Source organism: Danio rerio, chromosome 5, assembly GCF_052040795.2.
Source record: "Danio rerio strain M-AB ecotype USA chromosome 5, GRCz13ab, whole genome shotgun sequence".
NCBI classification, from domain to species: domain Eukaryota; kingdom Metazoa; phylum Chordata; class Actinopteri; order Cypriniformes; family Danionidae; genus Danio; species Danio rerio.
Genome location: NC_141025.1, coordinates 76,150,001 through 76,165,984, shown reverse-complemented (window position 1 = coordinate 76,165,984; position 15,984 = coordinate 76,150,001). Strand labels below are relative to the sequence as shown.

At 36.6% G+C, this 15,984-nt stretch overlaps 1 protein-coding gene across 5 annotated transcripts in view; it reads right to left on the bottom strand.

The window, feature by feature from the left end:
* Positions 1-258: 258 nt before the first annotated feature.
* Positions 259-15,984, bottom strand: part of usp39 (ubiquitin specific peptidase 39) — a 20,772-nt gene continuing 5,046 nt past the window's right edge. For 2 of the 5 annotated variants that reach the window (NM_001080070.1, XM_087252872.1), the window contains 10 exon segments: positions 2,669-2,992; positions 4,830-4,916; positions 5,147-5,282; positions 5,369-5,511; positions 8,593-8,781; positions 11,870-11,937; positions 12,076-12,150; positions 13,749-13,974; positions 14,707-14,859; positions 15,715-15,851. In NM_001080070.1, coding sequence (NP_001073539.1) covers positions 2,939-2,992; positions 4,830-4,916; positions 5,147-5,282; positions 5,369-5,511; positions 8,593-8,781; positions 11,870-11,937; positions 12,076-12,150; positions 13,749-13,974; positions 14,707-14,859; positions 15,715-15,851 — 1,268 coding nt within the window. In that variant the 3' untranslated portion in view covers positions 2,669-2,938. 5 annotated transcript variants of the gene reach the window in all.

Here is a 15,984-nt window from a genome sequence, read left to right as displayed (position 1 = left end):
TTTTTTATAGTAGTTTTTGTTTGTCTCTCTTTTAGTCACCAGGTCAGCAATTATTTAATGCAAAGTACAGCAAAAAAAAAAATAATAATAATAAAATAAAATAAAAATTTGAAATGTTTTTAATTAAAATAGCTGTTTTGAATATATTTTAAAAAGTAATGTATTCCTGTGATTTAATTTGTGTAGTTTTAACATTACTGTAGTCATAATCCTTTGGAAATTATTCGAATATTCTGAAAAACACTTTTTTAAAATAATAATAATTGTTATTATTATTTTGAAAACAACCGAGCAGAATTTTTTAGCCATGTTTGATGAAGAGGATTCAGTAGAACAGCATTTATCTTTGCATAATAATCTTTTGTTTACATATAAATATCTATCAAGCGTGTATAATGTTACAAAATGTTTTTATTTCAGATAAATGCTGATCTTTCTAAACAATAACATAATTCTCAACTTAATAAATAATAATAATAACAAATACTACTACTAATAAACATTTCTTTATCAGCAAGTCAGCATATTAAAATGATCTCTGAAAGATGGTTGTGAATGACTTATGAAGTGACAGGAGTAATGATGCTACAAATTCAGCAATGAAATCACATTTACTAAATATTCAAAAAATATATAATATTAAAATTGTACTGTTTTCACTGTACTTTGGGTCATATAAATACTGACTTTGTGAGCAGAATAAAAAAAAATTAAAAAATATTGGTTGTGCTTTTTTTTTTTTGACCATTAGTCAATTTAATGAAACATTTAATAGGAAACTAGTCGACTTAACCAACGACTTGAGTAAAACTATTGTATATTAAACTGTAACTTCCTCGTTTTCATTTTAATGTGATGTAAAATGACTGTAAAAAAATTCTTAAATGCCACATTTACAGTATGTTTTATTACAAATATGTTTGTATTTGTTTTATGAACGCGGCTGAAAATATTCTACAAATCTCTCAATAAATAAACACAGCCATGTTTGGTTTTAAAATACTGTTTGTAGTGGTGCTTTTTCACATCTGGAATGTGTCACATTACAAAATCATAATGAATAAACAGTCAAGTGAATCCTAATATTGATTTAGCACTCGAGCTGTGCGATTAATCAAAATCGAATTGCAATTGCAATTTGAAACGTTGCAATTAGTTAAATCGCAAGAGGCTGCGATATAAAATATATATGTATTATTTAGTTTCCCCCTGTCAAAGCACATGTGTGACTGCCATCTGTGTGCCAATTGAGTGAGCTAATTTTCATTCTGTCTAATCAAAATTTTGCACAACCGAACTATGCGGAACATCCACAATAAAAAAAAAAGAAAACAAACAGGTAGTCACATACAAGTGGGATAATGGTGTCTACTGGTTCAGAAGCTCTAATAGATGAATTAAAATAAAAAAAAGAAAGAGCATTGGTAATATGGGAATATTTTGGTTTTAAACTCACAGACACTGAATAAAAACAGGCTATTTTTAAGAGCTGTTGCAGAATTGTTGCCGTGACTAATTATTGAGCTGAAGCTTAATTACAAAATTAAATCGCAATATCTGTCAAAAAATAAATAAGTAAAATTAAAAAATAAAATAAATAAAAATTCGCAATTAGATATTTTCCCTAAATCGCACAGCCCTGTTTAGGACTGATTTCTGCTTCAGCACACTGAATGTAGAACAAATTAAGAAAAAAAGCAACATCAAATGTTTTTGCTTTGATGTCTTCACAATATTATTAATGAAAAATTATTCATTAATTTTCCTTCAGGTTCAGTCCCTTATTTGTCAGGTGTCGCCACATCTGCTTTTTATTTAAATTTTTTTGGTCCCACTCTATATTAAGTGACCTTAACTAATAAGTACTTACACAGGAATTAATAGTTTGTTACAAAGTACTTATTGTGTAAATACATGTATTTATTTTGTACTTATGCTTGATTAAATGCATGTATGTAATTACATCTGTAATTATCTTTTGTAATTACATTTGTAAATACACTGTTGAACATCCCTTACACCTTAACCCACCCTTAAACCTACCCACACCACCAAACCTGTCCATAACCCAACCTCTATCCCAACTCAAGAGCACCACAAGTCTTCTCAAATACATTATAAACACAGTAAGTACATTGTATTTATTTTTTGATGTAAGTGCATAGTAGTTAAGGACACTTGATATAAAGTGGGACCATTTTTTAAATTGTGGATGTTCCATATAGTTCGGTTGCGCAATTTTGATTGGACAGAATGAAAATTAGCTCACTCAATTGGCACACAGACGGCAGTCACACATTTGCTTTGGGAGGGGGAAACTAAATAATACATATATACTTCATATCGTAGCCTCTTGCGATTAACTAATTGCAACATTTCAAATTGCGATTCGATTTCGATTCCACAGCGGAATGAACTGCCAACTATTCCAGCATATGTTTCATGCAGCGGATGCTCTTCCAGCTGCAACCCACTACGGCCAATTTAGTTTATTTAATTTATCTATAGCGCATGTGTTTAGACTGTGGGGGAAGAACCCGGAGGAAACCCACGACAACAAAAATACCAACTGGCCCAACCAGAGCTCGAAACAGCGACCTTCTTGCTGTGAGGCGACCACTGAACCATTTTGACACCCAAAATAAAATAAAATTCAAGACGCGATACGTAGTTTTGAAAACTTTAATAATACAACCCCATACTACACACTGCCAAACATCACAACTAAACAGACTTAAAAATACAGAAATGTGTTTTATTCACCTTCATTCCTCAGCAGATTTATGTGTGATGAAAGTTGTCAGGGTTCTCTTCTCTTTTCTCATTGTGTGTTTTACTCAGTCCTTCAATGTTGAAACATGTGGTGTGCTTGATTCACCTCTGAACACGAGTGATGCTTTCATGTTAGTCTCTCCAATGCTGTGTTTTTGCAGTCCTCTTATGCTCCTGTGTGGCTTTTTGCTCCATCTTGCTTATCTTGTCTCTTCCAAATCTGCAAAAGAAGAATTTAGTGAATATTTAGTGTGTACCGGGTTTCTGATGAAGCCTTGTTTATACATTCATTTTGGGAAAAGGTAGATGACAACAACTACTAACATAGATCTGATGTGAAGCTTTTTATGTAATATTTAACAGAGAATTTACCAAGAAACGACATCCACAAAAGTACTTAAACTTAAAATATTCGTTTCATATTTTGAGAAGTCAGATAAAAGCCAGAGAGTCAACAAAAGAGGAAACGAGCACTTCTGATTATTGATGATTTCTTCATGTGTGTAAAATATATCTATTTTTTAAATCAGTGGCAAAAACTCTTAAATTCAGAGTGGACTGACAATCAAAATGTATTCTTGAGTGTTTGCAGAGCAACATAATTTCCTTCTAATACTTAAACCAGAAATATATGTACACTCACTGGCCACTTTATTAGGTACACCTTACTAGTATCGCATTGGACCCCCTATTGCCATAAGAACTGCCTTAATCCTTCGTGGCAGAGATTTAACAAGGTACTGGAAATATTCCTCAGAGATTTTGCTCCATATTGACATGATAGCATCACACAGTTGCTGCAGATTTGTCGGCTGCACATCCATGATGCAAATCTCCCGTTCCACCACATCCGAAAGGTGCTCTATTGGATTGAGATGTGGTGACTGTGGAGGCCATTTGAGTACAATGAACTCATTGTCATGTTCAAGAAATCAGTCTGAGATGATGATTTGCGCTTTATGAAATGGTGCTTTATCCTGCTGGAAGTAGTCATCAGAAGGTGGAGACACTGTGCTCATAAAGGGATGAACATGGTCAGCAGCAATATTCAGATAGTCTGTGACGTTGACACAATGCTCAATTGGTGCTAATGGACCCAACGTGTGCCAAGAAAATATCCCCCACACCATTACACCACCACCAGCTTGAACTGTTAATACACTGTAGGATAGGTCCATGCTTTCATGTTATTGATGCAAAATTCTGACCCGACCATCCGAATGTCGCAACAGAAATTCGAGACTCCAGATGTCAGACCAGGCAACGCTTCTCCAATCTTCTATTGTCCAGTTTTGGTGAGCCTGAACAAATCATAGTCTCAGTTTCCTGTTCTTAGCTGACAGGAGCGGCACCTGGTGTGGTCTTCTGCTGCTGTAGCCCATCCGCCTCAAGGTTGGACGTGTTGTGCGTTCAGAGTTGCTCTTCTGCAGACCTCAGTTGTAGCGAGTGCTTATTTGAGTTACTGTTGCCTTTCTATCAGCTGGAACCAGTCTGGCCATTCTCCTCTGGCATCAACAAGGCATTTGTGCCCACAGAACTGCCACTCACTGGATATTTTCTCTTTTTCAGACCGTTCTCTGTAAACTCTAGAGATGGTTGTGCGTGAAAATCCCAGTAGATCAGCAGTTTCTGAAATACTCAGACCAGCCCGTCTGGAACTAACAACCATGCCACGTTCAAAGTCACTTAAATCAAGTTTCTTCACCATTCTGATGTTCGGTTTGAACTGCAGCAGATCGTCTTGACCATGTCTAAATGCATTGAGTTGCTGCCATGTGATTGGCTGATTAGAAATTTGCGTTAACAAGCAGTTGGACAGGTGTACCTAATAAAGTGGCCGGTACATGTATTATTGTAGTATAAATTTGTAAACGAATTCATTTTATTCTGTAAACGAATACTGCGCTGCATATCAAAATATCTTTAAACTCAACACAAAATAAACAACAAATCCACACCAACTTAGTGTAAACAAAACACGCATTACCCACAAATGGCTAAATATCATCCACTTCCTTATTTTAACCCCAAACCATTATAAGTGAAATTAGTCAAACCTGTATGTAGGCCTCTGAGAGCGTGATCATCTGGGGAAGAATGTCAATCACCTGCAGGTCCTGAAGCTCATACCATTTCCCTGTGCCCTGCCAAACATTACACACCATACACGTTATACTCAGGGTTCCTGCACTTTCATGAACAGCAGACTCAAGGACTTTTTAATGCACGATTCATTTTAAATTCACCTTTGTACTTAATACACTAGCATATGTAGCACCATGAAAGTCCTTACTGTACTTAATATTTCCATTACACTTAATATTTACATTAAAAATACCATAGTAATGATAAACAGTCTTTCATCATCACTCACATGATGCAGAACATGGATCCTGTAGGAGCCTTCAGTGGGTTTTCCATCATGGACGACGTTGGCCACCAGGTCATAGGTGGTGTTTTTCTCTGTGACCTGAGCCTCTTCTGTCAGATACTCGCGCAGGTCAACATTCCTGATTTATAACACAGAGAAAATTGAAATGAAACTAGATGAAACAAGGAGCTTGCGTGAATGTCTAGCTGAGGCGCGAAAACACACGTGATGGGGAAGTTGACGATAGTTGGGTTCTTCTCCACGAAGAAGTTGTTCTTGGTGAATCGCTTGATGCAGAAGATGAGGTACGGAGGAAGCTTGGTGAGCTGGAACCTTTTCAGAAAGTTCTCTTTGTACGTCTTGTACTCCTGTGAAGAGATAATGGAGTCCACTAGATGAGTAAAACTGGACGAAGCTAGTGTTTCTAACATGGCATTTGTTGGCATACTTTAACAAGTCAGTTCACCTTCATGAACGCCTAATTTAATTGGTATCACTTTACAATAAGATTCATTGGTTAATGCATTTACTAGCATGAACTAGTCATGAACAACACACGTACAGCATTTATTAATCATAATTGAACATTCACTAATGCATTATTAACATCCAAGTCCATGCTTGTTAACATTAGCTAATGTCATGTAATTTAATCTAATGTGTATTTATATAGCGCATTTATTGTGTATGGCCTTACACCCAAAGCGCTTTACAATCATGAGGGGGGTCTCTCCACACCACCACCAGTGTGCAGCATCCACTTGGATGATGCGACGGCTGCCACAGGACAACAGCGCCAGTGCGCTCACCACACACCAGCTATTGGTGGAGTGGAGAGACAGTGATAGAGCCAATTCGGTGGAAGGGGATGATTGGGAGGCCATGATCGTAAGGGCCGATAGAGGGACTTTAGCCAGGACACCAGGGTTATACCCCTGCTCTTTCACGAGAAGTGCCTTGGGATTTTTAATGACCAAAGAGAGTCAGGACCTCGGTTTAACGTCTCATCCGAAAGACGGCGCCCACTGACAGTGTAGTGTCCCCTTCACTTTTTACTGGGGCATTAGGACTCACACAGACCACAGGTTGAGCGCCCCCTGCTGGCCTCACTAACACCACTTCCGACAGCAACCTGGTGTTCCCTAGTGGTCTCCCATCCAGGTACTGACCAGGCTCAGCCCTGCTTAGCTTCAGTGAGTAACCGGTCTTGGGCTGCAGGGTGATATAGCTGTGACATGCACCAATGAACTAACAATGAACTACTGCATTTTCATTAACTAACATTAACTAACATGAACAAATACGGTAGTAGATGTATTGTTCATTGTTTGTTCATGTTAGTAAATGCATTAATAAACATTAACTAATGAACCTTATTGTAAAGTGTGAACATTTATTTATACCTTTCTGATTTTACTTTTACCTTCTCGTTTACAAACCCATAAACTTGTGCTTAAAGGGCACCTATGGTGAAAAATCTACTTTTAAAGCTGTTTGGATAGACATGCGTGTAAGTATAGTGTATATACTGTCATATTGGGGTGATATAAACACACCCAGTCCTTTTTTTTTTTAATTTAACAACATAAAAATAGTAGACTAATTGGAGCGGTTTTCAGATCGGCCGCAACTTGATGTAGGAGTGCGGTCCCCCCGCCCACCAATATTGATTGACAGCTGCGCGCATTAACATGTCTCCGTAGAAATCATATCAACAAGACAGGACAAGCGCAAAGCAATTGTGAACAAAAGGTCTGTCCAGTTTGCTAGGATCATCAATCATCATCAAACGTGATCAAGAGTGAGTCTTACAAGTTTGAAATGTTCTAAAACAGTGCATGTGTGTAATGAAGTACAGCGATTCACTTTAGATTCACTTCATCAGCACAGCCACGTGTCAGAACAATTATAAAAGACGCTTCAATCCCAGTTTGTGGACGTTAAACCGGGTTTATTTTGTACACTAACATAACAGATATCCATTCAGCAGTGTATATTAACCTGTACCATGTCACAAATTGTCCGTAGTGTATGCGAGTGATTGTGTGTGGATGTTTCCCAAAGACGGGGTTGCGGCTGGAAGGGCATCCGCTGTGTAAAAACGTGCTGGATGAGTTAGCGGTTCATTCCGCTGTGGCGACCCCGGATTAATAAAGGGACTAAGCCAACAAGAAAATTAATGAATGAACAATAAAAGAATTAATAAATGAACCAAGTCCAGTCCAACTGGACTCAAAAACAAACTTAATGTGCTTGCAGACCTTTAATGTGCACTGCCATGCAGCTTTGACAAACACATACAACTGTGTGTGTGTGTACTTGCCATTAAGCTTGGAAATTTTCTAAATAATTTTTATATATTTCCAGGGTATCTGCAGGATTTTGAAATCAATTTAAAAGTTTAATGACCTTAAAAAGCAAACAAATACAAGTAAAAACCTCATTTAAACCACCGAGAACATAGAAATTAAAATGACTGAACAGCAAATATAATTTCCAAATCATTTGCCAGGGTATCTGCAGGTTTATATTAAGATTTATATTTAAGACCTTTTTAATACCACGCAGAATGAAGTTTAAGACCAACTGTAAAGTTACATTTTTTATAGTACCAAAAAAACAAACAACACAGCTAATTACCATCCTTAACACTCTTTTTACATATAGAAAGAGTAAAAAAAAATTAGTAGAGAAACTAATAATAATAATTGAGGTGCAGCGGCAATTACCATTCGGGCCGGTTATGACAAAAACCATCCAGTTCCAGTCCCTGGTCAACTGATTGATGCATCTCTAGCTCTTTATTTGCTAATCCATAGGTTGACACAGCTGCTATAGAGTAAAATTTTGATAAAAGTAATATAAAATTGATAAATTAGCGATGCAGTGGCGCAGTAGGTAGTGCTGTCGCCAAGCAGAAAGAAGGTTGCTGGTTCGAGCCTCGGCTGGGTCAGTTGGGGTTTCTGTGGAGTTTGCATGTTCTGCCTGCATTCGCGTGGGTTTCCTCCGGGTGCTCCGGTTTCCCCCACAGTCCAAAGACGTGGTACAGGTGAATTGGGTAGGCTAAATTGTCCGTAGTGTATGAGTGTGAATGAGTGTGTGTGGATGTTTCCCAGAAATGGGTTGCAGCTGGAAGGGCATCCGCTGCTTAAAACATGTGCTGGATAAGTTGGTGGTTCATTCCGTTGTGGTGACCCCAGATAAATAAAGGGACTAAGCCGACAAGAGAATGAATGAATGAATAAGATAAATAAAAATAAAAACAAAATCTTCTTTATGGGGTCAGATCGATTCACTTGCATTTTTAAGACCTTTGAAAAGCAGATTTAAGACGCTTTAAGATTAATTAAGGTCTTATCTTTATACTATGGAATTTAAGACATCTCTGTGAACACCATGACTAACAAACAAACAAGAAAAACAAACAGACAATTTGCAAAAAATTGCACCTTCTCTGTGTTCCCATTGAACTTTCCCAGGATGTTGAAGAGCGGGACCTGAGGAATGATGAGCTGCTCCTTCTCGTCTTTGTAAAGCGGTGCGGTGGGCAGATCCAAGGTCAGGTAGAGGAAGGTGGACTCCGACATCTCCTCCTGATACTCCTCCTTCAGCAGAAGAGCTTCTTTCTCCTCTGGAGGCTGACAGAAAGAAAACAATTACTCACATGAATGAATGACTTATCTCATTTGGCAAAGAGCTGAAGGCCAAATTATTAGCCCTCCTGTGCAATTTTAATAATTTTTTGAAAAGTTCACAAGTGATGGTTAAAGGAGAGTTCGTTTCAACACACTGATGACAGTACATAATATTTTTCTAGCTATTTTGCTTTCGTATTTAGCTTGGAGAGCAATTTAAAGAATTTAATTCTGTAGGTCATTATACAAGAGAGGTTTGTTCTGTAGCCAATTTGGAAAAAATAATAAGTTATTAAGAGGGCCAATAATACTGACCTTAGCAAGTTTTTAAAGGGTCAAGAAACACCAAAACACATTTTTTGAGCTGTTGACAGTCGTCTATGTGTCCCACACTGCTATAAACACTATTAGGACACCTATATTTCACTAAAAAGTGTAAATTGGTTGTTTTTGCGTTATTTCAAGTAAATTCGTACTTCCGGTTTGAAACTAATTTTTGAAGCTGCGTCACGGTCATGACATAATAGCGTGTATTCCAGCGTGCAGACTGGACGTCTGAGCCAGAGTGAGTCTTATTACGTCTTACAGTGTGTTGCATTAATGCATGAACAAAGCTTGGTTCAAACCAATCAGCGCGCTCTATTGTGCAACTTCATTAATATTCATTACTGTCAGTGTTTAGACGACAGAGACACCACGTTGTGTTGGCAAAACAAGCGTGAAGTGTTGCTTTTATAGTTTGCTGCTGTTAAGTTTTGTTTTCATTTTCTCTCTGTGAGAGCTCAGCTGGCGTCACGTGTGGATTAACAGTGTACGCGACGCGCGACAACAATAACTTACGTGTCTAAGGAGGATTATTGTTTACCTGAGAGCTGTTCTCATCTGCAAACGCTGAGATCCGGATTCGCTTGTAGTCTCCTCTTAATAAAGACGCGGCTCTAGTTGCTGGTGATTGTCCTGTCTCTACAGATTTGGTAAGTGAGCGACCAGTGCTATTTGTTTATTCAGTTTGTTCGTATCGAACTAACGTTAACTATTGCACCGTGTAAACATGTTAGCACCACAACCAAACTTTAACCTCGTGTAGGATTTTCACCGAATTTTGTGACCGGAATAACACACGCGGCTTTCTGACGCTACCTGCTGAGTGCATCTAAGTTTCCGGGATATGCTGTGGTTTTATTTCTCTCATACGCCGTGCGGTATCAAACATTGCATGAAAAATACACGCTTACAGCAGCTCCTCGAATCAAATATCTCGTTTGTCGCGAGGGACATGAATGAATTCCCTGAATGAAAGAGCCAAACTGTAGGTAAAGTCCACCATTTAATAATTTGTCAAATAATTTGACTACAGATGTCCATGTAAACACAGTCACTTTGTCCCCTGTGTGTGTGTGTGTGTGTGTGTGTGTGTGTGTGTGTGTGTGTGTGTGTGTGTGTGTGTGTGTGTGTGTGTGTGTGTGTGTGTGTTTTGACTCTGTAAGTCAGCGCGCCCAAATAGACAATCTCACACCATGCCTCTTTACTTCCTCCGACACTCCCCCCTAAACAGAGCTGGACACGCCCACTTTTCGTGGTTATGACCACCTGTTGTTGATGTCAAAGGGGTAAATCCTCCTGCCTACACCGACATCAGTTCATCAAACTGGGCTCCGCTCAGTCAAATGCATTGCTAAATGCTTCCATTATCCAGGTTAAGTTCCTGGAGTAGTTTATGAGCTCACAGAGCTGGGTGCACCTCTGAAAGGATCTAGTGGACTCAGACACGACTCCAAATGAATCGACGTTGTTTTTAGCCTTCATAACGTAACACAGTCATTTTCTCAATAAAATCCATGTTAGCCATTCAGCAACAGTCACCGGGCAGACAGAAGCCCTGTCCATGATGAGAATACGTGTCTGTTCTGATATGGATTTGACGTGCGAATTAAGCCGATTTTGATGCGCAAATTAATCGGATTTTGATGCGCAAATCAAGCGGATTTTGATGCGCAAATGAAGCGAATTTTGACGCGCCAATCAATCGGATTTTGACGCGCCAATCAAGCAGATTTTGACGTGCCTATCAAGTGGATTTTGATGCGCAAATCAAGCGGATTTTGATGCGCAAATGAAGCGAATTTTGACGCGCCAATCAATCGGATTTTGACGCGCCAATCAAGCAGATTTTGACGTGCCTATCAAGTGGATTTTGATGCGCAAATCAAGCCAATTTTAACGCACGAATCAAGTGGAATTTGACATGCGAATCAAGCAGATTTTGACGCGTAATTGAAACGGATTGTACGCGTGAACGAAGCGGGTTTTGACGCGAGAATGAAACGGATTTTGACGCGCAAATCAAGGGGTATTTGATGCGCGAAATGAAGCCGATTTTGATGCACAAATTAATCGGATTTTGATGCACCAATCGAGCAGATTTAGACGTGCCTATCAAGCGGATTTTGACATGCAAATCAAGCCAATTTTAACGCACGAATCAAGCGGATTTTGATGCGCGAATCAAGCCGATTTTGACAGGAGAATGAAGCAAATTTTGATGTGTGAATCAAGCGATTTGACGCGAGAATGAAACAGATTTTATGCGTGAATGAAGAGGGTTTTGACGCGCGAATGAAACAGATTTTATGCGTGAATGAAGAGGGTTTTGACGCAAGAATGAAACGGATTTTGAAGCGAGAATGAAGCGAGTGAACTCAAAATGTTCATGTGTCTATTTATGCACGAATATCGTGATTTATCCACGCGTTCCGCATCTGGTGTGAACATAGCATGAGTCTTGTTTTTATTACTGATAAACAGCAGGACCAGGGTCTAATAGGCTGCATTTACACTAATGCACACATTTATTTTTTAACACATAAGACTTTTTGCCCTATCATAAACTGTTTACAATAGCGCATTATGAAAGCATTTTTTATGTACTAATATAAACATGCAGTGTAAACATCCAAATGGGATAAAGGAAGCATTTATAAAGGACTGAAAGGTAAAACACAACAAAAGCTTTCTCTAATGTGCACAGGTGTGAATTTGCTGCACAAATCTTGAATTGCACCAGAGAACATATTTTACAGGAGACACATACCAAGTCTGGATGGGGAAGTTTCTTTGAGAAGATTCGCATGGACCCCTGAAATGCCTTGGTGATGATGGCTGCAGAAGAAAAGAACATTCAATAACTGATGAAAAAAAAATATATATATATATAATAAATAAATAAATAAATAAATAAATAAATAAATAAATAAACAGAAATGATTTGGGAAAAGGAGCACATAAAACAAAACTCACAGGATTTCTTCTTTGTTCCACCAAGAGCACCATGCAATGCATTCAGGAACCAGGAGAGAAAGTCCACAGCGTCACCTAGTGGGTAAAAAGCACAACATCAGTTTAAAGTAGGGCTAGGCCAGGGGTGCCCAAACTCAGGCCTGGAGGGCTGGTGTCCTGTAAAATTTAGCTCCAACTTCCTTTAAAACACCTGCCTGGAGCTTTCTAGTATACCTAGAAAGAGCTTGATTAGCTGGTTCAGGTGTGTTTAATTGGCGTTGGAACTAAAATATGCAGCACACCGGCCCTCCAGGACGGAGTTTGGACCCCCTTGGCTAGGGGATATTAGAATATATATATTGCGATATTTTGTTTTACTGCAATACATGTTGCAATATGAATATAATTTCACCAGATTGTTTGAAAAGCTCTACATTGAATGGAATGGTCAAGTCTTTTTCTATGCAGTGGATCTGCAGAAGTTACAATAAATTACAAATTAAAATAAATGAAAAAACAAACAGTGCTTCACGGTTTTCTGTGGGGTCTAACAGTATTAAAGTACAGAAATTGACCAATCAAATGTAAAAAACATGGTCATTATATAAATTATTTTAAAAAGTTAATATTTAATAATATCTTTTATTCTTTAATAAATAATCTAATCCTGCGATGTGACTATTGCAGATACACAAATTGTGATATGGATGCTCAAACAATGTATTGTTCAGCCTTAGTTTAAAAGATTCTGTTTTATGGGAATGACCGTTTTTCCCCCGGTTCATTATTATTTATGATTTCAATGTTATGGTTAAATAAAAAAAAAAAAATAGAAACCATAAAGCACATAAATTAACTTAACCATAAATTAGCTATAATTTCTTAAAAACATTTTTATTTTTTGTTTAAATTCTATGTTTCCTTTGTAATTTGTCAGATTTTTTACAGATTGTATATTACATTACAAAAAACTATCGTTAATAATGAATATATGAAATAATGAAATAATTTATTAAAATAATTTACAGTATTCCCAACAAAACCCCCCAAAATTGCTGTTTTTATATTTCTATATTTTCTAAATGATATAAGAAACACAGTTCTGCAGTGCCCAGTATTGACACTATTATCTGCATATAAGGAATTTCATGCAAATTTCAACTTTGCTATGAAAAAATTAAAGTTGCACCAAAACAGCTAAATTGTTTCTACATTTTTTTGTGGCAGCATGTATTTTACAGTACTGTAAAAATACTCAAAAATGTCTCTGTCAATTTTTTCAAACAAGTATATTTGATTTACCAAAGACACACAAGTGCCAATTTTGAATCTGTCACATTCATAACAATGGTGTGTCACATCCATAAACAAGCTTTTCCCTCATAAATGCAAAAAAATGTCAAATAAAATAAAACCAACGATTTTTTATTTATACAGAGCCAACCCATACTTTTGACTAGCATTGTTTTTTTTTTGGGTTGTTCAATCAATTCACAAAATTTCTACAAAGTATGATGTAAACTGTAAACTCGTCCAAAGCGCATGTTTATTTCCCTCATTTAAAATATAAAAAATGTTTACAGATTGATGTTTTTCTGATCCCTGTGGTTACTCTGTGGTTAGCAGTTTTGGAAAATATAAACAAATGTTTCAATATGCCAACATACAATCCATAACGCTGGAATAGCTCATACCTTGTTTAGTGATCTGAAAGGTCTTTTTACTGCATAACACCACGGCCTGCAGCATCTCATGCGGTGACACGTGGGCTTTAAAGTTTCGCGGGTTCCAGAGTTTGCGCATGAGCTCCCCGAACCGCTGCACCAGCAGAAACATGATGTCCCCTGGTGGACGGCGAATGCCACGGTAGTTTTCCTCCTCGAGAAAGTAATTTCGTAAAGGTGGCACGTTCGACAGCGCCTTAGTAGAAGAAACAAGAGGTCACTTAAACTCACTGGGGAATATTTACGGGTTTGTCACAGTATTTCCTATTATATTTTTTCATCTGAAGAAAGTCTTATTTGTTTTATTTCAGCTAAAATAAAAGCAGTTTTTAATTTTTGTTAAAAACTATTTTAGGGTCAATATTATTAGCCCCCTTAAGCAATACTGCTTTTCAATTGGTTACAGAACAAACCCTCATTTTATAATGACTTAGGGCTGCACAATATTTTAAAGAATTGTGATATTTTGTTTAGCTGCAATATATATCACGATATGAATATAATTTCACCAGATGATTTAAATAGAATAGCTCTACTTGGAAAGGTTTCACTCATTAGATCGACTGAAATATATATATGTATAAGAAAAATGACAGATTAAAAATAAAATCGCCAAATAGTGCTTTATAATTTTCTGGGTACTCTAACAGTATTGAAATAAAAAAATTGAACAAGTAAACGTAAACTAACATGGTCATCGTGGTATAAATAACATCTTTATCAATGTTCAAACAATATATTGACAATATATTTTAATATATAATAAATAAAAAACAGAAAACACAAATCAACACAAACATCCAATCATCAACAGGCAACCTGTATCTTGTACCTGTATTAACCTGTATAAGGCAGTAAATCATACTTACAAAATAAACGCAAGTTCAATGTAAACTGATTCAGAGAAGCAGAGTAATTTTAGTTTTACCTGCAATACTACATTAGCGTAGTCATTAGCCTTAATATTATTGAGACCCACAATTCCCGGCAGGTAAGTAGTGCCGTCATAGGCTCTGTACAGCTTTCCCTGCTTATCCAATCCGGAGATGTGCTGTTTGGTGAACGTGGGTTTCAGCACATACTGAAATATAGTCAGAAATACAAAACAAGCATGCTAAAAGACCATCATAATAAGTAATTACATGCAGTACTTAGCAAAAAAAGATGGTAAATAAACTAGTAATATGACACAAACATATAAGAGATATGATAATAAATACATAAAACACTTATACATACAACTAAGCATATAACATAAACAGACTGGCAACCATCAACTTTTAGTCGTATTTGTTTATTATGGTGTGTGTGTTTAGTGTGTGTGTGTGTGTGTGTGTGTGTGTGTGTGTGTACTTGATTAAAGGAAAAAATGGACTGACAGAATTTTAAGGCATATAAAAGATAGATAAATAATAAAATAAAATAAAAAAAAATAGATATATAAAAAAATTATTAATAATTTGTTTAAAGAGGGAGAATTAAGGATAAATGAACGTATAGAACTTTAAGGGATACAAAAACAGAAAAAGATATATAAATTTATATATAAATAATAAATAAAGTATTTTTTTTTAAATGGAGAGGAAGAAAAAATCTAAATTGATAAAAATGTGTAAAAATGTTTGAGACTGTATAGGATTAAGGAAAAATTTTGATTAACTTTTAAGGGATATAAAAAATAGACAAAAAGATAATAAATAAATAAATAATGAATGAATGAACAAATGAAGCAATTAATTAATTAATTTTTTTTTAAAAAAGGAGAGGAAAATTATGGAAAAAAACATATAAACTTTTAAGGGATATAAAAAATAGAAAAAACTAATAAATAAATAAAGTAATTAAGTAATTAATTAATTGATGATTTTTAAAAGGGAGTGGAAAAAAATATTAAATGAAATTAATGATAATAATAATACCATTTAAAAGTACTCACTGTAATGTCCTCCAATGAGGAGTCAATGATTTCGTAGTTGTCTGGCAGGCAGTAGAACTTTAACGTGTGGAGATTGAGGAAAACATGGTGTGCGACCTGAACACTGTGGATGTACGCGTGAGACTTCTGACCTCGACCTGACACAAGCAAAATAAAACATCAGGCCAAATATTCCTACAGCGTTTTATACAGTCTGTTTCATTCATTTTCATTCGGCTTAGTCTCTGATTTATCAGAGGTCGCCACAGCAGAATAAACCGCCAACTATAT